This window comes from Heterodontus francisci, chromosome 24, assembly GCF_036365525.1.
Source record: "Heterodontus francisci isolate sHetFra1 chromosome 24, sHetFra1.hap1, whole genome shotgun sequence".
In the NCBI taxonomy this organism is placed as follows: domain Eukaryota; kingdom Metazoa; phylum Chordata; class Chondrichthyes; order Heterodontiformes; family Heterodontidae; genus Heterodontus; species Heterodontus francisci.
In genome coordinates this window covers 38065359-38088696 of record NC_090394.1, presented here as the reverse complement: position 1 = coordinate 38088696, position 23338 = coordinate 38065359, and the positions used below count along the sequence as shown (strand labels likewise).

The 23338-nt window shown below is 41.3% G+C and overlaps 1 protein-coding gene across 5 annotated transcripts in view; it reads right to left on the bottom strand.

Annotated features, from left to right (window-relative positions):
* Positions 1-23338, bottom strand: part of usp22 (ubiquitin specific peptidase 22) — a 138068-nt gene that overhangs the window by 103522 nt on the left and 11208 nt on the right. For 2 of the 5 annotated variants that reach the window (XM_068055958.1, XM_068055960.1), the window contains exon 2: positions 11644-11700. The exons of 2 other annotated variants lie outside the window; for them this stretch is intronic. In XM_068055958.1, coding sequence (XP_067912059.1) covers positions 11644-11700 — 57 coding nt within the window. Of the gene's footprint in view, positions 1-11643; positions 11701-23338 lie in introns of those variants that run through there. One more of the 5 variants, XM_068055964.1, reaches the window with a different exon arrangement.

The window sequence follows — 23338 nt, the reverse complement described above, 5'->3', positions numbered from 1 at the left end:
TGCAAACAGGCCACATACAGAAAATGAAAATTAGAGGGAACACTGATCATGGTTTAGATTTTAGTTTAGAGATACAGCACTGAAACAGGCCCTTCAGCCCACAGAGTCTGTGCCGACCATCAACCACCCATTTATACTAATCCTACACTAATCCCAGATTCCTACTACATCCCCACCTGTCCCTCTATTTCCCTACCACCTACCTATACTAGGGGCAATTTTATAATGGCCAATTAACCTATCAACCTGCAAGTCTTTGGCATGTGGGAGGAAACCGGAGCACCCGGAGGAAACCCACGCAGACACAGGGAGAACTTGCAAACTCCACACAGGCAGTACCCAGAATCGAACCCGGGTCCCTGGAGCTGTGAGGCTGCGGTGCTAACCACTGCGCCACTGTGCCTTTGTTTGGTACAATGTCAATTTGTGCCTGATGAAGCTCCTGTAAAACATTTTGGGACAATTATAAAAGCACTACATAAATGCAAGCTGTTAAATATTGATTCATCACCCCTCTCAACATTCTGAAGTGGAGATAGATGTAAAAGCTGTAAGATCATACAAGCGATGAGATGAACGACCAGTTGATCTGTCTTTGATGGCGTTGGTTGAGGAACGAATTTGGTCGGGTCACCAGAAGAACTTTCTGCTCTTCGAATAGTTCCGTCGGATGTTTTACATCCAACTCAACAGACAGGAAGGGTCACAGTTTAACATTTCCAATAACACAGCTCTTCCTTAATATTAGACTAACATGTCAGTAAAGCAATTACTGCAGACTTCAAATTCTATGTCGTGCTTTTTACAATGTAACAAAAGTAGTTTATTCTTCCTAAAGAATATATGCACAAATTTTAAGTTGCATAAATCTCAAAAACATTAAATTTGCAAGTCATGTGATAAATGTAATTAATTTATGGCCTGTGACCAAACAAGAAATGGTGAAGTTGGGGTTCTTTTCACGAAGACGGAGTTCCTTGAGTGTGTGCAGGTAAATTTTCTATAGCAGTATGCTTCCAGTCCAAGAGGGGAGGCATTGCTAGACCTAGTTCTTGAGAATGAGGTGGGCCAAGTGGATCAAGTAACAGTAGGAAAACATTTAGGTGACCGTGATCATAAGGTTTAGGTTGGCTACGGAAAAAACAATCTAGAGCAAGAATAATTAACTGGGGAAAAGCCAACTTCAATATAAGAATGGATGTGGGTCAAATAAATTGGAATAGAGGGTTGTCCGGAAAAACGGTAGCTGAACAACAGGCTACCTTCAAAGAGGAGATAGTTCAAGCACAGTCAAGGTATATTCCCTCGAAGGGGAAAGGCAGGCAATCAAATCCAAAGCTCCCTAATGACAAAAAAGGAAGCAATTATGAAGGAAAAAGCATGCTCATGACAGATGTCAGATGGATAATACAATGGCAACCCAGGCTGAATATAGAAGGTTCAGAGGGGAAGAAGTGAAGAAACAATTGAGAAGTAAGGAGTATGAAGAGAGACTGGCAGCTAACAAAAAGGAACTCCAAATTCTTCTGTAGGCATATAAATGGTAAAAGGGTGGCAAAAGGTGGAGTAGGGCCAACTAGGGACCAAAAAGGGGGATTTACATATGGAGGCAGGGGACATAACTGAGGTATTAAATGAATACTTTGCATCTGTCTTTACCAAGGATGATGATGCTACCCAGGCCACAGCGAAAAAGAGGGGGTTATTAATTCACTGGAAGGATTTAAAATTGATAAAGGAAGAGGAAGTATCAGATAGGCTATCTGAACTTAAAATTGATAAAACACCAGGGCCAGATGAGATGTGTTCAAGGATACTAAGGCAAGTGAGAGTGGAAATTGCAGGAGGCACTGGCCATAATTTTTCACTCTTCCTTGGATTCAGGGGTGGTGCCAGAGGACTGAAGAATTGCAAATGTTACACCCTTGTTCAAAAAAGGGTGTAAAGATAAACCCAGCAACTATAGGCCAGTTAGTTTAACTTCGGTGGTGGAGAAAAAACTTTGAGAAACAATAATTTGGAACAAACTCAATAGTTACATGGACAAACGCAGGTTAATTAAGGAAAACCAGCAGGGATTTGCCAAAGGAAAATAGTGTTCCACTAATTTGAAGCTCTTGGAAGAGGTAACAGAGAGGGTTGACGAGGGCAATGCCGTTGATGTGGTGTACATCGACTTCCAAAAGGCATTTGATACAGTGCCGTACAACACACCTATGAGCAAAGGTATAGCTCCTGGAATAAAAAGGGACAGTAGCAACGTGGATACAAAATCGGCTTGTGACAGGAAACAATAGTGGTTAATGGATGTTTTTCAGACTGAAAGGATCATAGGAGCAGGAGTAAGCCATTCATCCCATTGGGCCTATTCTGCCATTCAAACAGATCATGGCTGATCGACCTCTGCCATTTTTCCCCCACTATCCCTTGATGTCATTAGTATCCAGACATCTATCAACTTCTGTCTTGAACATGTTCAGTGACTGAGCTTCAACAGCCCTCTGGCGTAGAGAATTCCACAGATTCACCATCCTCTGAGTGAAGAAATTCCTCCTCATCTCAGTCTTAAATGGCCTGCCCCTTATTCTGAGACTGTGTTCCCTGGCTCTAGACTCACCAGCCAAAGGAAACATCCTATCCACATCTATCCAGCCACGCCCTCTAAGAATTTTGTACATTTGAAGGCCATCACCTCTCATTCTTTGAAACTCTCGAACACAGGCCCAGTTTCTCCAATCTCTCCTCACAAGACAATCCTGCCATCCTAGGGATTAGGATGTTGCACTCCGTTGCACTCTCTCTATTGCAAATATATCCTTCCTTGGGAAAGGAGACCAAAATTGCACACAATGATCCAGGTATGGTCTCAATAAGGCTTTCTACAATTGCAGCAAGACATCTTTACTCCTGTACTCAAATCTCCTTGCAATGAAGGGGAACGTACCATTTGCCTTCCTAATTGCTTGCTGCACCTGCATACTAGCTTTTAGTGACTGAACAACAAGGACATCCAGGTGCCTTTGGACATCGACACTTCCCAATCTCTTACCATTTATGAAATACTCTGCCTTTGTTTTTTCTACCAAAGTGGATAACTTCACACTTATTTACATTATATTCCATCTACCATGTTCTTGACCATTCATTTAGCCTGTCCAAATCCCCTTGAAGCCTCCTTGCATGCTCCTCACAACTTACATTGCTACCTAGTTCTGTCTCATAAGCAAAGTTAGAAATATTACAATTGACCCCCACATCCAAATTATATAGATTGGGCCACAGCTGTTTACAAGCACTGATCCTTATGGTACCCCACTAGTAACAGCCTGTCATCCTGAGAATAACCTATGCATTCCTACTCTCTGCTTCCTGTCTGTTCAATTCTCAATCCATTGCAGTAGGTCACCCCCAATCCCACGTACACTAATTTTGTTTTATAACCTCCTGTATGGGACCTTATCAAAAGCCTTCTGAAAATCCAAATACACCACAACCACTGGTTTTCCTTTATTCACAATACCAGTAACATCCTCAAAAAATTCCCAACAGCCTTGTCAAACATGATTTCCCTTTCACAAATCCATGTTGACTCTGCCCAATCATATTTTCCAAGTGTCTAGTCAGCTCATCCTTTATGATGGATCTTAACAATTTCCATACTACTGACAAACTTAAAAATTAACAGGTCTGTAGTTCTCAGTTATCTCTCTCACTCCCTTCTTAAATAGCAGGGTTACATTTGCTACTTTCCAGTCTGCAGGAATCCTTCCAGAATCTGTAGAATTTTGAAAGAACCACCAATGCATCCACTATCTCTATAGCCACCTCCTTCAATATTCAGGGATGTAGCTCATCTGGTCCAGGGGATTTAATCAACCTTCAATCCAATTATGCAGGTTTATTTATTAATACTAAATTTTTTCAGTTAATCATTTTTACAAGTCCCTTGGTTCCCTAGTATTTCTGGGAGATTTTCTGCGTCTTCCTCTGGGAAGACAAAACACAAAGTAATTGTTTAGTCTCTCCGCCATTTCTTCATTCTGCACTACAAATTCTTCTGTCTCCGCCTGCAATGGACCCACATTCGTTCTTTCTAATCTTTTCCTTTTCACATACCTAAAGCAGCTTTTACAGTCCGCCTTGATGTTTCTCGCTAGCTTGCATTCATATTCGGTTTTCCCTTTATCAGTTTCTTGGTCCTCCTTTGTTGGACTCTCAATTGCTCCCAGTCCTCAGGCTCACCACTTTTTCTGGTAATCTTATAAACCACTTCCTTTGATCTAATGCAATCTTCAACTTCTTTTGTTAGCCACAGATGATTCACCTTTCCTATTGGGTTTTTGTGTCTTAGGGGAATGTATATTTGTTGTAGACCATGTAATACTTCTTTAAATATTAACCATTGCCTGTCTACAGTCAAGTCTTTTAATGTATTTTCCCAATCCACCATAGCCAACTTGCTCCTCATATCATAGTTTCCTTTGTACAAATTTAAGACCTTGTAATTAATTCTGAAACATATCACTTTCAAACTTAATGTAAAATTCTATTATATTGTGGACACTATTTCCTAATGGCTCCTTTACAGCAAGATTAATTAGCCCTTTTTCTTTACGTAATACTAAATCTAAAATAGTCCGATCCTAGTAGGTTCTTCAACATACCGCTCCAGCTACCCATCTTGCACACACTCCAAGAATTCATCCTCCACAGCATTAGTGCTAATTAGGTTTACGCAGTCTATATGTAAATTGAAGTCACCCAATACAGTATTGCCCATACTACATGCAGCTCTAATTTCCTGATATATACCATGCCCAACATTACCACTAAATTTTGGTGGCCTATAAACAACTCCCACCAATGTTTTCTGCCCCTTGCTGTTTCTTACCTGCACCCAAACTGAATCTACATCTCGCTCCTTCGATCCAAGATTCTCTCACTGATGTATTGATTTTGTCCTTTATTAACAGTGCTACCCCACCTCCTTTTCCCCTCCATCTATCCCTCCTAAATGTGAATATCCCTGAATATTCAGTTCCCAGTCCTAGACACCCTGTAACCACGTGTCCGTAATGGCAATTAAAATCATACCCATTTACCTCTTCGTGCCTTCAAATCAACTAGCTTGTTGCAAATGCTACATGCATTCAGATAGAGTGCCCTGAACTTGGTCTTAACATTATTCCTCATGCCGATCCCATTTGATGTTTGCCTTCACCTTGTCTGCCTTCCAATTTCACTTACTACTTTTCTAACTCCTATTAGCGGGTTTGCTTCCCTCCAATCTGAGCTCCCTCTAAGGTTCGCATCCCCCTGACAAATTTAGTTTAAACCCAACAGCACTAGCAAATCTCCCTGCGAGGATGTTAGTCCCAGTCCTGCCAAGGTGCAACCTGTCCATCTTGTACAGGTCCCAATGCCTCAGAAATCTCCTACACCAATTCTCCAGCCACATGTTAAATCGCTTAATCCTCCTATTCACTAGCATGTGGTATTGGGAGTAATCCTGAGATTACGGCTTTCGAGGGCCTGCTTTTTAATTTCTTTTCTAACTCAAACGCTGCTTTCAGAATCTCATACTTCTTACCTATGTCATTGGTACCAATGTGGACCACAATCTCTGGCTGTTCACTCTCCCAGAAAAATTTGTGACATCCTTGACCCAGGCACCAGGGAGGAAACATACCATCCTGGTGTCACGTCTGCAGCCGCAGAAACATCGGTCTGTTCCTCTAATGAATCCCCCATCACTATTGACCTTCCACTCTTCTTCCTCCCCTTCTGTACAGTTCAGTCATGTGATGCCAAAGACTTGGCTCCCACTGCACTCCTCTGAGGAACCATCACCCTCACCAGTATCCAAAATGGAAAATCTGTTAGCAAGCAAGATCGACTCAGGGGACTGCTGCACTACCTGCCTGGTTCTCAAACTGCCTGGCAGTCATCCATTCCCTCTGTGCCTGCACACTCAACCTGCAGTGTGACCCTCCCTAAACGTGCTATCCACATAGTTCTGTCTTGCAAATACACCGCACAGTGTCACCAGTCGCCGCTCGAGTTCCAAAACACTGAGCTAACCACAGGAGACACATTCACATTGGGACCCTTGTTCTTCCTGATATATATTAGTGACTTAGACCTTGGTGTACAGGGCACAATTTCAAAATTTGCAGATGGCACAAAACTTGGAAACATTGTGAACGGTGAGGATAGTGTGGAACTTCAAAAGGGCATAGACAAGTGGCAGATGCAGTTCAATGTGGAGAAATGCAAAGTCATTCATTTTGGTAGAAAGAATGTAGAGACACCATCGAACATAAAGGGTACAACTCTAAAGGGAGTGCAGGAGCAGAAAGACCTGGGAGTATCTGTGCATAAGCCATTGAAAGTGGCAGGACAGGTTGACAGCAGTTAATAAAGCATATAGCATCCTAGGCTTTATTAATAGGGGTATAGAGTACAGAGCAGGGAGGTTATTTTGAACTCTTACAAGACACTAGTTCCTCAGCTTGAGTATTGCGTCCAGCTGTGGACGCCGCACTTTAGGAAAGATGTGAAGGCATTGGAAAGAGTGCAGAAAAGATTCACGAGAATGGTTCCAGGGATGAGGAACTTCAGGTATAAAGATAGATTGGAGAAGTTGGTTCTGTTTTCCTTAAAGAAAAGGCAGAGAGGAGATTTAATAGAGGTATTCAAATCATGAGGTTTCTGGATAGAGTAGATAGGGAGAAACTGTTCCCACTCGTGAAAGGATCAAGAACAAGAGGGTACAGATTTAAGGCAACTGACAGAAAAGGCAATGGCAACATTTTGCATGCAGCGAGTGGTGAAGATCTAGAATGCCAGAGCGTGGTGGAAGCAGGTTCAATTGAGGCATTCAAAAGGGAATTACGGTTATCTGAAAAGGAAGAATGTGCAGGGTTACAGAGAGAAGGCAGAGATATGCCATTAGAAGAATTGCTCATTTGGAGAGTCAGTGCAGACACAATGGGCTGAATGGCCTCCTTCTGCAGTTTAACAATTCTGTGATTCTGAAAAGGCCAAGTCACGGCCTGGAGGGGTCTTCAAGATAAATAGGAACGGATTGTCTTAAATTGGTGTCTTTTTAACCCGTGGACAGAAATGCCCAAAGAAATAAAGGGATTTCATAAAAATGTCTTGCATAGAGGCACCAAAAATACTCGCTCATTAAAAGTGTTTTGAGATCTTTTATAACCTCAACAGGCAGATATGGCCTTGATTTAGCATCTCACTCCATATTCACAGTACCTCTTAATGTAGCACTCCCTTTGACAAAAACAAACCTAGATCATGTGCTCAAGCCCTGGCATGAATCTCGAACGTACAACTTTAATGACACGGGACACAGACTGCTGCTACTGAGACAAGCTGATTTACAGAAGGAACAGTGACATGAAATCTATCAGATGCTGGCTCGCCTGTTGATCAACATGGGTGGTTTATATTTCTGATATTTTGCTTTACTACGTGTCCCTGTATTTTATTACTACAATTTCTCTGAATATGACTGCATTATCCGTGACCTACAGGACGTACTGCATGAATTGATCATGCGTATTTCAAGAGCACCTCCCACCCCTGCAACCTCTGCCAGAGAGAAGGAGCAAGAGCAAAGGAACACCTTCACCTCCAAGTCATACACCATCCCAGCTTGGATACATTGTATCCCTTCATCATCACGGGGCCAAAATCCTGACATTACCACCTAACACCATCACGTACTGCAGAAGTTCAAGGAGACGACTCACCAGCACCTTCTTAGAGCAACTGAAAATTAGCAATAAAAATGGAGCTTAAACAAAAATCAAATAAAAGAACCAAAAAAGAAAAAAAGCTAAGTTCTGAAGAATTAATCTGAACTTCAGAAATTTTGTTCAGCAATCACTTGCTGGTATATTTAGTAGTACAAGATGCTGGAAGTGTGTCTTTTTGGCAGCTGCAGTTATTACAGTAGATAAACAAATCAGGTCTTGCAGTTGTTAATGTGCATTGCCCTCACTGAATAGTGATATGTAACAATCACTGCAAGATTACTGGAATTTAACTAACTAGGAGAAAATGCTGCTGCTATACGTTGCATGGAAATAATCTCAGTTCAAGTTACCCATTAAAGTTCTGCAACATAGGAAATCCCCAACTCAAATGCATCAGTCTCCAGCCCAATTCATTTTTGGGAAGTGAAAGCACCAACTTAAATGGGTTGCCTACATACATTATAAAAGTTGACTCCAGCTTTCCCCACTTGCAAACAAATCAGCTGAAAGCAAGTAGGGTTGAAGTTTCTTAATTTATCCTCATCTTTCTTGTCCTTCACCAAATCCACTTTTCTGGATTTGTATATCTTTTACCAAACAAACAGGAACGGCACACCACACAATACACATGCTTGAACAAGCCAATCTTCTTTCCTTGGACTTCTAATTCTATAGATTGACTTATCTATAAATTAGATGTCTTGCAAATAGAGCGCACTTCCTAGCCACAAGCATTACCTCTCAATGCTTTTTATGTCAATATTTAAACATTTACAACTGAAACTAGCCACGTAAACATTTAAAATTGGGAAATGCAAAGAATATAAAACTTAGAATGGGATATCATGTAAAGAGCATCATGGATGTAAAACCAACTGACCCAAATTAAAAAAAAAGTGTTAAAAATTTCAAACACCATTTTTCCAGTAATGGAAATTTGCCCTCAGTAAAGACTTAAAAATTGCGTAAGATTTATTGAATAACCAGGGCCCACCAAATTCATGGTCAAATTTAACAAAAATGCCGTGACATGAAATTTATCAATATTCACAATTTCATGTATTTAAATCATAAATTTCATGGTGGTGCAACAAACCATGAAAATTATCTATTTAAATGTAAAAAAATGACAAAGGGAAGTTTCTGGTTTCAAATGGCATTTATTGTATACTTGAATCCTCTTGTAAAAAGCCTACTACAAACAGGTCACATTCTTTACTCACTGAAGTCAGTGGTTGAATGTGAGCAACCTGCAACTGTCTTTCTTCATTCCCCATCTCTGCGCTGTGGATACCCAATGATTTGACAACTCTTGCCACGTCCAGAATTTGTCTGAATTGTCACAGCGCTGTGTCAGCCTTGCAAGGTGGGGGATTCTCTATTCCAGAGTACCAAAACTGCAGCATAGGAAAAGTACAATCTGCTTCTTTTGCAATGCTTTTATAAAACAGGAGCTCCAGCCTACAGATTTTGTTAAAACCAGGAATTACAAAACAAGTTTAAATCCACCATCAACAGGTGCATTTATGCAGGGTCAAAGATACGCAGCTTTCAGGAACGCAGAAGGTTGTTTAAACCAGTGAGTGGCTTTTCCTTCACCACTTGATTCTTCCCCACAGCAGTAATATTGTTTGAGCTTCTTGGCTATGCCAGAAAACACCTGTTAACCACAGGCATTTAATTGTCAGTCTTGTTCGTTTGACTGTGCTTCAGCCCAGAACAGTGCATCCATTAATGTATTGCCGGCTTTGCAGATTTTGACAGGTCAAGATTCAAACCAAGTGATTAAATCCATCAGTCGTGTAGCATTCTTGGCAATACACCGAAACTCATTAAGCTTAGCATTGTTTGGAAGAGTTACAAACATCTGTTAAAAACTGTGCTTTCGGTGTCAGTGCGAGCTCTTCTGAGACGAAGTCTGAGTAGTATTACAGGTGAACTGCATGATACTGTACTGCCCAAACCAAGATTTCCAACATGTAATTACTTGCTCTACAGGAAGGGTGATGTTTTGTTCCCCAATCCAGCCATTTCAACCTCATTTGTAATCTGTTGCCTGTATCGAAACTTACGGCTAGGGCAGCGTTTGAAGATCTTTTTAGTGTTGCTGACCTGTTTGTCGGTTTTACCAAACTCACTTTTCCACAGCTCACTGACGAGAAATATGTGCATTACATGTAATATGGACAGCATTAGGCACTACAAATTGGAACACAGATTTGAAAGATTTTATCATTGTCACTAATGAAAGCGGACACTTAGAAATCTGCACCATATTTTGATCATCACTTGGGAATCAGTGGTATAATTAACAGCTTCTAAACAGATGCAGTCTCCGAGCAGTTAGCTTTCCCGACTACATCTTCAGCCTTACCAGACATAAAAAAAAAACATGCAGCACAGTTGTCTTGCTCATCAGTGGACTCACCAGATAAATGCTAAGACTCAAATGCATTAACCGGAGACTTCATCTCCTCACAATGTGTAGGTAGTCCTGTCGCAGTTTTTGCACTTGGCAAGCAACCACCATTTTGCACATTACGTTGCATGAATACCCATAGCTTTGGGTGATCACGTTTTTCCCCAATGTTGGCACGTGCAAAAGCATCCACAAGTTCCACTGTAACCAACTGCTGAATTTCTGAGCTCTGTTGACCTCTTAGAAAAAGGGATGAAATCGTTGCTTGTTTTTTTGCATGTTCATTTTCCAGCTGTGGGGTTGGAAGCTCTCCTTCTGCTGTGATGGCTTTCGGACTCAGTGCTGCGGAACCGTTGCCCATGAGATCCAACAATGCATTGCAATTTGTACAACACAGTATTCCACCATCGGCATGCAGAATTTGGCTTCCAAATTCTTTCACTCGATGTGCTGCAGTAGTGTTGTGGCTGTTTTTGATTGGCTCATTCTGCCATTCTCACTTGTCTGCGAATACTTCAGACTGCTTCTCCCAAAACTGCACCGGGAAGCCCTCTCTCATCTACCAATCAGCGAGGTGAGCCTGGTGTCAATCAATAAAACGCGCAATGTTCGCAAAATGGTCGATTTCACAAAGGACCCGAGATTTCATGGTCCATGACATTTTTCATAGCTGTGAATTTGGTAGGGCCCTAACAATAACAAAATATACTTCAGTGGATATAGTTGGTGTCTTTTAATACCTTCAATTAAGTTTTTACTTAAGGTCACTGAGTTTCCCCAAAGCCTGGACTTGAACTTGAAATCTTGGTCATACAATGACTGTTAGCTGAATGCAGATAGACTCCAGCAACATTTAGTTTCTCTCCTCACACCTAAAAAAGCTATCTGAAGACAATTTTGAAAAGCTGTACACAGAAATTTATTTTGGTCTTTTTTATACATGTTATCTGTATGAATATAAATAAGTGCAAGTGTGGGAGACAAGAATCAAGGCATACTGTACAAAGTACCTGATGCAGCTTTTAATTTCAGGTTATAAATTATAGACTTCAGATCACATATTAAGCTGAGAGGAAGACAGACTTTCCTCAAACTACTGTTTTTTTCAAATAAGTGGCTAAAAGTACAGAAAGCCAACACCAATATTGTGTGGGTAATTAGAAAAGCAAATTAGTGGCATCTGCTCTTTATACCAGTGCTGCCAAATCGGAGATAATTCCACAAATGCAATCAGACCCATACCCTATCCCTCACTGCTGAGGAATACTAGGGAAACACTAGTGCCAAACCTCAAATTGCCAGCCCAAGTTCTGCCAATCCTTTCCAGTGATGCCAGACTAAAATGATCGCCCAATACTACAAGACTGTGGTAGCTTCCTCAGAGTACAACCAAGCTTGTCCCCACCACTGACAACATACACTCCCCTAACCAGTATTTCTAAATACCCGATATCCAATTCCATCTGATACATCTTCCATATCATCTTGCTGTGTATTTTCAGCCTTAAAACAGAAGAAATAAAAAAATTAAGCACGTAAGCAATTGAAATGAGAAAAGAAACAAATTCATGCTTGTCACAAATGGACAAAAGAAATCACAATTTTATTCCTCAAGCAGTTAAAATTCCAGAATACCATTTCAATATAAATTGAATTTGACTTTGTTACTGTATATCACTGGCCCTGATGTTATCCGTTATATGGTGTAAACACCTTTATCGTTATAAAATAGTATATCCTCTGATTGACAGAGAGCTACTATATCCTATTATAGCAGCTGCTGCCTTTACACTCGAGGTCAGTGACAAAGTTGAGTCAATCATTACACTTAGATCTGATACCTGGTTTGCCTTAAATGATTATAAAACAGGCTCCCTGGGATAGTTCATCCAGCAAGTAATAGAGCTCAACTGATGACCCAGGAACTGTACCCTACTGACACAGATGAAAAGATATCAGTGAGGTAAATAAAATGGAGTAGAAACTAAAGATTTATATCATACATTCTTAAATAAAATCCACATTAAATTCATCTACAAAAGCAACTGGACCAGAGGTAATTCATTGTATGTGAAGTATTTGGAGCATCCCAAGGGACTTAATATGGCTCACCACCACCTCTAAGGGCAATTAGGAATGGGGAATAAATGCTTTCCTTGCCAGCAACGCCCAGATACCATAAACAATTTAAAAATAAAATATGAACACTTAAAAAGAGGGCGGGTTGTCCATGCAACCTCTCAACCCACAGAGTAACCTGCTCACACCATTTCCATCCTCCCCCCTCCTCACCTCAGCCAGCCAACCTACCTCTTGGGAGCTCTTCCTTTCTTCTGCCCAATTAACTCTACAGAAAAGGATAATATCCATGGATATTTGCAAACATCTCTCCTTACTACATGACTTGATATCACCTATCACATTTACACAATCTACTTTTAATGTCAAAAAGATATAATTGTTGCAAATTACAGATCAAAGAACTGATGCTTCAGGGGCACTCTGCTCGCCAATTGTAAACTACCCTTAACAGCAGTTAGTTTGGAAATTTAAATTCTCTTTTGTCCCAAAGCATCTCACTTTAACCACATATCTAGTGAGGTAACAGATTAAATGCTCTCCAAGTCTGACAGCATCCAATTCTATTACTCCATCACCGAAATCTGGTAAACAGATTTATATATACACTACTTTTAAATCACTTTGGAACAGTTCACAGCCATGATACATCTTTGGGGCAAGTCACCAACCAACTTAACTGAAATTTTGCAGCAAAATATGGCAGCAATGTATTCTGCAGGGATCTTGTAATAAAAACCCGAATGATAACACTCGATGCCATTAGTTTACAGCTTCCACAGTAAAACAGGCAGAATTGCATTCCCAAAATATTTTTTTAAAATCCACAATCTGATGCAACAAAAAATGGAACTGGACATATTTGGTCTTTGTAAGCCAGTATCTTTGGCCATTATCAAAAGTGCAGCATCTTACTGTAGGTCAGTAAACACAATGCAGCAGTGGGTTGCTTTGTTTTAGCAGATTTAAAAGCATTCCAATCACTTACAAACTGCTATAGTTTTTAAATGCACTAAGCTAGAAATGGTTCCAAACATCTTTAATTGCATCCCATTAAGTGTGTACTTCTAAACAAGTTACTATCATAGGGTTAATCACCAGATCCATGCTGATGGCCAATTTAGTTCCCTCAATTGCAGTGCTTTAGTTGATGGCTCATCCTCTGACTTTTTCCATTAGCTATGGAGTTTCCCAGAACTATCAGCTCGCCCATGTTTTTTTGCTCCATATCAACAACATCTTTTACTCATCACCCAACTGCAGCCACTCTTGATTATGCTACTTCACATTTCATCAACTTCCTTCACATCACACTGTTGAGGTTTAAACCTCTCATACTCCACTGTTACAATGGTTTTGGGGGGGGGAGGAAGAAAAAAAAAAGAGGAGAGGTGGGGGCAGAAACAGCCCACATCTTGATACCTTCTAAGCCTAATCAGTCATAACAGCACAGAAGGAGGCCATACAGCCCACTGAGCCCATGCCAGCTCTCTGCACAGCAATCCAAATCAGTCCCATTCCTTGGCTCGAACCCCATGGCCATGCAAATTTATTTCCCTCAAGTGCCTACCCAATTTCCTTTTGAAATCAATCTGCTTCCACCACCCTCGTAGGCAGTGTTCTAGGTCATTACTACTCACTGCATAAAAAAAGTCTCACATATTCCCCAACCCCCCACCCCCTCCCCATCTCTTGCCCAAAACCAAAATCCGTGTCCCCTAGTCCTTGTACCAGCTAACGGGAAGAGCTTTTCTTTGCCTACCCTATCTAAACCGGTCATAATCTGTCAATTTTCCCTTTGCTCCAGGGAGAACAACCCCAGCTTCTCCCACTTAACCTTGTAGCTAAAATCCCTCAGCCTTGGAGTCATTCCAGTAAATTCTAGTAGAGAATGTTCTCGTCCCGCTGCTTCAAAAAGCACGCCAGAACCTTGGAGAATCGGAGGGAAATCTAAAATCAAAAAGCGACATCACAATCACCAGAGAGCACAGGGAAACAGAAAGCAGGCCGGGGTGAGTATACCGGTAAGCTTTTAATTTAATCTAAGTTAGCTAATCTAATATAAAATAAGACTTGATTGATTCATTAGTATAAAAACTATAAACTAAGGTGAATTTAACCCAGCAGGGAGGGTATTGGTTCAAATTAAGAGCTGGGTAATTAATTTTTTCAATCGTGGTAGTTTAACAGTAAGTGTTATAATAACGGTATAAACAGAGCAGGACTAGAAGTGTTAATTACAATTAATTGTTTAAACAGGTACTTTTAAATTAAATCAAATATAGCAAACATCCAAATGTTTAACATCCAAATTAATTAATTAAATAGAATAGAGATGGCTGTGCAGGCAATGTGTTGCAGCTGTACTATATGGGAGCTGGTTGTCACCGGTGCAATCCACAGTGGCCACATCTACAGCAAGTGTTGGCTGCTCGAGGATCTTCGGCTCAGATTTGTTGAGCAAGTGAGCCTACGGTATTGGGGGTAATGTATTAGCAATGATTGAGGATTGATTAACTCACAGAAGACAGAGTTGGGATTAATGGGTAGTTTTCAGGTTGGAAAGACTTAACTAGTGGAGTGCCACAATTATTTACTATCTATATTAATGACTTGGGAGGAGGGGGCAGAGTGCAATATATCCAAAGATAGGTGGGAGGGCATGTTGTGATGAGGACATAAGGAATCCGCAAGGAGATATAGATAGGTTGAGTGAGTGGGCAAAAACTTGGCAGACGGAGTTTAATGTAGGAAAGCGTGAGGTCATGCACTTTGGTAGGAAGATTCAAAGGCAGCCTATTAGTTAAATAGAGAGAGAGAGACTTCAAAAAAATGCAGCACAGAGGGATCTGGGTGTTCTTATGCACGAAACACAAAAAGTTAGCATGCAGGTGCAGCAAGTAATTAAGGCGGCAAATGGAATTTTGGCCTTTATTGCTAGGGGGTTGGATTTGAAAAATAGCAGAGTTGTTACAATTGTACAGGGTGTTGGGGAGGCCACACCTGGGAGTACTGTGCACAGTTTAGGTCCCCGTATTTAGGAAAGGATATACTGGCATTGGAGGCAGTTCAAAAAAGAGATTCACTAGGCTGATTCCTGGGATGAAGGGGTTCTCTCATCATGAACAGCTAAAACAGGTTAGGCCTTTATTCATTAGAGTTTAGAAGAATGAGGGATGATCTTACTGAAACGTACAAGATTCTGAAGGGGCATGACAAGGTAGATGTTGAAAAGATGTTTCCACTAGTGGGGGAAGTTCAAACTAGGAGACACAATTACAGAATCAAGGGGACACTCATTTAAAACTGAGATGCGAAGGAATTTCTTCTGAGGGTGGTGAATGTCTGGAATTCTTTATCCCAGAGAGTTGTGGAGGCTAGATCACTGAAAAGTATTTAAAAGAGGAGGTAGATAGATTTTTGAAATATCGGACAGTTGAGGGCTATGAGGAGCTGGCACGAAAGAGGAGTTGAGGTCTGGGGCAGATCAGCCATGATCTTATTGAATGGCAGGTCAGGCTTGAGGGGCCGAATGGCCTACTCCTAATTCTTATGCTATGTTCCTCTGCACCCTCTCAAGGACACTCACATCTTTCCTAAAGCATGGTGACCAGAGTGGATGCAATACTCTCGCTGCAGCCCAACCAGAACTTCATAAAAAGGTTCAGCATAACCTCCCTGCTTTTGTACGCTCCCTCTATTTATGAAGGCCACGATCCCATATGCTTTGCTAACCACGCTCTCAAAACGTCCTACCACCTTCAAAGATCTATGCATGTGAACCCAGAGGTCCCTGTACACTCTTTAAAACTGTACCATTTAGTCCATATTGCCTCTCCCTTTTGCCAAAATGCATCACTTCACACTTCTCTATTACATTCCATCTGCCATTTGTCTGCCCATTCCACTCACCTATCTGTCCTATTGCAGTCAATTAAGATTATCCCCACTGTCTGCCACATCAAGTTTGGTATCAGCAAATTACAAAATTTTACTCTATTCCAACATCCAAGTAATTTATATATCGCAAAAAAATGGTCCTAGCACAGAACCTTGGGGTTCAGTTTACTATTCTCCAGTCTGAAAGGCAACCATTTACCATGACTTGCCATTTTCTGTCCTCAAGACAATTTTTTTTATCCAAGCTGACCATGATCTGCCTAATCCATAAGCCTCAATTTTGTTAATCATCCTTTTATGGGGTACTTTGTCCAAAGGTGTTCTTAAAATCCATACAGACAATATCCATTGCTCTCCCTTCATCGTTACTCCAACAAAAAAACCAAATCAATTGGATTGATCAAGCACAATCTGCCTTTTATACCTTTTATGTGGCTCTCCTCAACTCAAACCTCTCCAAGCGTCTGATGATTTTTTTCCCCCCCAATTTTTTTCTAAAACCTTACCCACCAGATATTAAAACTGACGAGCCTGTACAAACACAAGAAATAGGAGAAGTAGTAGATTATATAGCCCATCATGACTGCTCTGCCATTCAAATGCTCATGGCTAATCTCAGGATTCAACTCTGCTTTCCTGCCTGCCCCCTTGAATCCCTAAGACACCAAAAAAAACTGTCTATCCCAGCCTTAAATGTATTCAACCAAACAGCATCCACAACCCTCTGGGGTAAAGAATTCCAAAGGTTCACAACCCTTTGAGTGAAGTAATTTCTCCTCATCTCAGGCCTCAATGATCAGCCCCTTATCCACAGTCTGTGCCCCCGTGTTTTACATTCCCCTACCAGTGGAAATAATCTCCGTGTCTATCCTATTATGGCCCTTCAGAATCTTGTACATTTCAATGAGATTTCCTCTCATCCTTCTAAACTCCAGAGAACACAGGCCCAATTTACTTAGTCTCTCATCAAAGGACAAACCCCTCATCCCAGGGACCAATCTAGTGAACTTTCGCTGCACTGCTTCCAGTGCAAGTATATCTTTTCTTAAAATGTGGAGACAAAAACTGTACACAGTAAGTATTCCAGATGTGGTCTCAGCAAAACCCTGTACAATTGTAGCAATACTTCCTTAGGCCTGTACTCCAATCCCCTTGCAATAAAAGCCAACATGCCATTTGCCTTCCTAATTACTTCTTGTACCTGCATGTTAACTTTCTGCATTAAGTGTACAAGCACACCCAAGTCTCTTTGAACATAGACACTTACAAGTTGCACACCTTTTAAAAATATTCTGCTTTTCTATTCTTATGACCAAAGTGCATAACTTCACACTTCCCTATATTATATTCCATCTGCCATCTTGTTGCCCACTCACTTAACCTGTCCATATCTCTTTGCAGCTGCTCTGTCCTTCCCACAGCTTACCTTTCCACCTACCTTTGTATCATCAGCAAACTTAGATACATTATTCTCGATCTCTTCATCCAAGTCATTAATATAGATTGTAAATAGCTGTGGCCCCAGCACTGATCCTTGTAGCACTCCACTATTTACTGTTTGCCAACTTGAAAATACCCTGTTTATGCCCACTCATTGTTTCCTGTCTGCTAACCAATCATCCATCCATGCCAATATATTACCCCTAACTTCGTGAGTCCTTATCTTACATATTAACCTTTTGTCTGCCACCTTATCGAATAGCTTTTGGAAATCCAGGTATACATCATCTACTGGTCCCCCTTTATCTACCCTACTAGTTACATCTTTAAAAAAAAACTCAAATTTGTCAAGCAGGATTTCCCTTTAGTAAAACCATGTTGACTTTTTCTAATCATACTGTTGTTACTAATAATGTCCCTCCACCCTTTCATGAATAAGGGTGTCACATTTGCCACTCTCCAATCCTCTGGCACCTCCCCCATATCCAGGGAAGATTGGAAGATTATGGCAAGCCCTTCTGCTATCTCCACTCCCACTTCCTTTAGCAACCTGAGATGCAAGCCATCTGGACCAGGCGACCTATCCACTCTAACCATAGGAAGGATGTACTGGAAAGGTTGGCCATCAATTTTCACCCCATCCATTATCTTACCATCTCCACTTGTAACGATATTGTCAGCATCCTCTTCCTTAGTAAACACCAACACAAAAGTACACATTAAAGTATTCTAGCCTTGCCCCGCAGCTCTAAGCAGATCACCCTCTTTATCCCCAATAGGCTCCCACTCTTACTCCTCACTTGCTATTTTCATACCAGATGATGATTTTTGGGTTCCTTTTATGTTAACTGCCATTCTATTCTCCTTTTCCCTTTGCCGGTGGTATTTGCCTCTTTACTTCCCCTCGCAACTTATTCTATTTGGCCTGGTACTCGCTTGAAGAATTCACCCCGACATGAAACAAATTAAAAAAGGGTGCATGATGCATCATATTCTCCACCTCCCTCACTGCGTAAGCAGCCCTGGCTTTGGTTCCCTTCCACCCTTGTTGGAATGTACCTAGCCTGTATCTAAAACATCGCCTCCTTTAAAGATCACCCATTGCTCCATTACAGTTTTTCCTGTCAATCTTTAGTTCCATTCTACCCTGACTAGATCCCCCCTCATCCCATTGAAGTTAGCCCTCTGCTAATTTAGAAGTTCGACTTTAGATTGTTCCTTGCTCTTCTCCATTCCTAATCTAAACGTTATGATACTATGATCACTCTTACCCAAGTGTCCCCCACCACACCTTGCTCCACCACATTCCCTAGCACCAGATCCAGCAATGCCTCCTTCCTAGTTGAACCAGGAACATACTGGTCAAGGAAGTTCTCCTGAACAGCTGATTTCAGAAATTCCTCCCCCTCCTTAGCCTTTAAATATCCAAATAGCAATTGGGATAAATGTTAAAGTCCCCCACTATCACTTCTCTAGTTCTGGCACATCTGATTTTCCTGCAGATTTGCTCCTCTATATATTTGGATACCTATGGAATACTCCCAGTAGCGTGATCATCCCCTTTTTACTCCTCAACTCTAACCAAATGGATTCTGTCTGTCTTCACCCCCTCTAGGACATCCCCTCTTTCCAACACAATATTTTCCATGCCACCCCATCTCCCTTTTTTCTGTCCCTATCTTTTCTGAACACTTTGTATTCTTGACTATTAAGCACCCAGTCCTCACCATTTTTAAGTCATGTTTGCATTATTGCCACTACATCATATTCCCACATGGTTGTGTGTGTTTAAGCTCACCAACCTGATACACCTCACTATGCATTTACATACATACATTGTAAACCTGTCTTTGTATTCCTCCTTAATCTGTTCCGAATATAGTATTACTTCCTTCTCTGGTACCATCCAACACTCTCACTCCTTTATACACATTGTTCTTTTCTACTTGCATATAGGTCCCCACCCCCCCAGCAAATTACTTTAAACCCTCACCAATCACACTCCTGAACCTCATCACGAGGACATTGGTCCTAGTCCTGTTGAGGTGCAATCAGTCCTTTTGAATAGAAGCCACCTGCCCCAGAACTGGTCCCAATGCCCCAAGAATCTCAAGCCCTGCCTCCTGCACCATGCCTCAAACCACACATTGAACCTCCCCTATCTTCCTATTTCTACTCTCACTGGCATGTGGCGCCGCGAATAATCCAGAGTTTACTACCTTCAAGGTTCTACTTTTTAAAACTTCCTCCCTAGCTCCTGAAAATCTGACCGTAGGACCTTAATACCGGATTTCTCGGTCATTGGTACAGGATGTGTACAAAATCTGGCTCACTCACTTCCCCCCTGCAGAATATTATTCTCTCCATGATGTTCTTTACCTTGGCACCAGGGATGCAACACACCATGCAGGGACTCTCAATGACATTTACAGAAATGCCTGTCTACCCCCTACCTATGGAATCTCTCATAATGACTGCATTTCTACTCTTTGCTGGTCCCTCCTGTGCAGTCCCTTGCCTGCTGGTGCCATGGTCTGGACTGCACTCATTCAATGTATCTTCATGCCCAGCAGGCTCCAAAGTTAAGTACTAGTTTGAGAAAGGCACACACCCCGAAGACTCCTGTACCTCCTGCCTCTAATAACTCTTCCAGATGGCCACACATCTATTATCCTTAACTCTCACTGCCTATGGGGTGGCCACATCCTGGAACATAATGATCAAGAAAACTCGCCTGCTCCCTGATGCTTTGCAGTGACAGCAGCTACCCCTCAAGCTCAGGAGGAAATCCTGAGCACAAGCAGCTGGAGACACTTCCTACACTTGTGGTTTCCCCCAAGACACATGAAGTATCCTGAAGTCACAACATGGTGCAGGAATTGCAAGCAACAGGTCACAGCTGCCATCCATAATCCAAAAAAAAAAAAATCTTTTCCCTGTTAGTACTCTGTATAACTATTAATTTTAATTAATGCCTCTAGATCTGATCCACGCTAATACAAGTAATTCACTTACTGTTATATAAATACTGTGTGTATTTATTATAAATATAACAGTAAGTGAATTACTCGTATTAGCATGGATTAATGACTAACATATTGTTTGCCTTTGCTCCACAACCTTCTGGTCAGCTATTCTGTGACCTTGTCCTATCTACACCTTCTCCTTTGTTATCTCTTGCCCCACCCCTGCTTTAACTTGCTTATAACCTTTTACATTTCTAATATTTGCCAGTTCTGAAGGGTCACTGACCTGAAACGTTAACTCTGCTTCTCTCTCCACAGATGCTGCCAGACCTGAGTATTTCCAGCATTTCTTGTTTTTGTTTCAGATTTCCAGCATCCGCAGTATTTTGCTATTATACTGTTATATTTACCCCGATCGGCATTTTATTAATCCAAGCTGTAAATTTAATCTAGTACTTTGCTTCCCAGTGCTTGTTTAAACCATTCTGCCCTAGATTAGAGACAAAAAAAACACTTAAAAAAAACTCACCAATCATTCACCTGCTATCCTCCGACATCACTCTTTGCTTTTTTGGAAAAATGCTGTCGAAGGTCCACTCTTCCCCTGCTCTGATTTACAGCCACTGCTGCTGCTGCCGCCAGGTCTTGCGCTCCTTCATTTGGACCGCTCCTTGTTTTGTAAAAGACCAGAACAGCACCTGTTCCCTCACTGCACTGAATTCCCTAACTCACCAAATCCCCTAAGTCATGTACTCTGTCGAGCTGGATGTTTCTGCGTGAGCGAAAACCTCCTTTAGTTATACCAACACAAATTCCAAGACTTGAGTCAGTCTCTGTTGACCAAGTAACCAGTTCTAACTAACTGCCTACTAGTGACAGCTGCACAGCTTGGTTACCATGGACAAAGACCATGAAAGAAACTACAGTTAAGGTTAAGCTAAAAACCAAATGCAAAATTTAACTAGTTGATACAAAGATTAACCCTTGGAATTCCCAGAGTTACATTCTCAGTCGCAGCAGTGCTCAGTCAAGCTGGACTTCTTGAGATCTTTTAAATTCTTCAGGAACAATTTCTCATTAGTCTAGCCAAAAGCTCCCACCTCTTCCCTTTCGCCTTTCTTCCAGTGCCATCCTTCACCCAACTGTCTCCTTCAAACTCAAATGGTCCTCCCTCCAAATCTTTGCTTCATCTTTCATGCCAATTTTCTCAACAGATCACTGTTACAAATCTGTCCTAAGACAGTAATACTGCTCCCATCTTCACACTCCTGGACAAGATGCAATAGAAAGCGCATCTGTTGGGCAGTCGTGCCCTCACATCCAGCCTCATTGACCATCTTTCTTGATTCCTTCCATTTACCTCTGAATAGGGTCAGGACGAATCTCAACTTTCCTGCCTCTCTGCTAAAAGTTATAGAGCCATTTTACTTGAATTGAGGAGAAACAATTGTACTTTGACTATAAATCTAATAAACAAAAGCTAGAGAAAAAAAAGACAGAGGGACCGATGTATCCTATATATGTGTAAACACTTGAATCCAAGTAGTGCATGGGTTTACAGAAACTGATAAAGGCAGATATACTGTTAGTTTTCCATTTAGTTCAGAACCCCACAAAATAATTGTGGTCTTCTTTGAAGATGAGCACTGCCTTAAAAACCAGCTACCACACTTGCAAACAGACAGAAACCAGAAATCCAAACTTTAAACTGAACCCCAAATTATTGCAATTCTCTTTCAAGTTAGGTGAGAACATGAGTGTACAAAATGGGTCTACCTGAAATATTCAAGTGTAATGTATGACAGATCAGTGATAAACCTGAACCAGGATGAGATTTACTTAATTCCTTTTGCCTTTCCATTAAAACAGATGGATGCTTCCAAATCTTGCACATTTTTGGCAGTTTTAGAAACTGTACCATAAGAATGGGACAGTTGGAGGAAAAAAAGTCAATTGCAGTTGCAAGTCAGTGAAGTGTCAAAAATAGCCATTAAAAAGCACGAAGTTCAATGATTTAAAAAGGTACACCGTTTTACTTTCACATCAGTTACCCAAATCATTTGAACTTCATCTTTCCCTCTATTTCCCACATTACAATAGACCATCTTGTCTCTTTCCGAACAAAGGATCCTTCCCCAACTCCATCTCAGCAATGTTTTAGTCTTCATCAAGAGCTACATTGACTGTTTGAAGAACTGCATTCCATTCAACTTTGTTTCAGACGATGAACAACATACTGTGGACTGGCAAATATAATTGTTGGGGAAGTTAATGTCAGATACACTCCTATACAGGTCTTGAAGATTGCAGTATTTTTTTTTTTAAATTCCCTCACGGGATATTAACGTTGCTAGCTTGGCCAGTATTTATTGCCCAGCCCCAATTGTCCTCGAGGTGGCGTTGATGAGCCACCTTCGTGAACAGCTGCAGTCCATGTGGTGTAGATACACCCACAGTGCTGTCAAGAAAGGAGTTCCAGGATTTTCACCCAGCGACAGCGAAGGAATAGCGATATAGTTCCAAGTCAGGATGATGTGAGGCTTGGAGGGGAATTTGCAGGTGGTTCTGTTCCCATGCATCTGCTGCCCTTGTCCTTCTAGGCGGTAGAGGTTGTGGGTTTGAAAGATGCTGTCGAAGGAGCCTTGGCGAGTGGCTGCAGTGCTTCTTGCAGACAGTACACACTGCTGCCACTTGCGTCGGTGATGAAGGGAGTGAACGTCAAAGGTGGTGGATGATGTGCCAATCAAGCGGGCTGC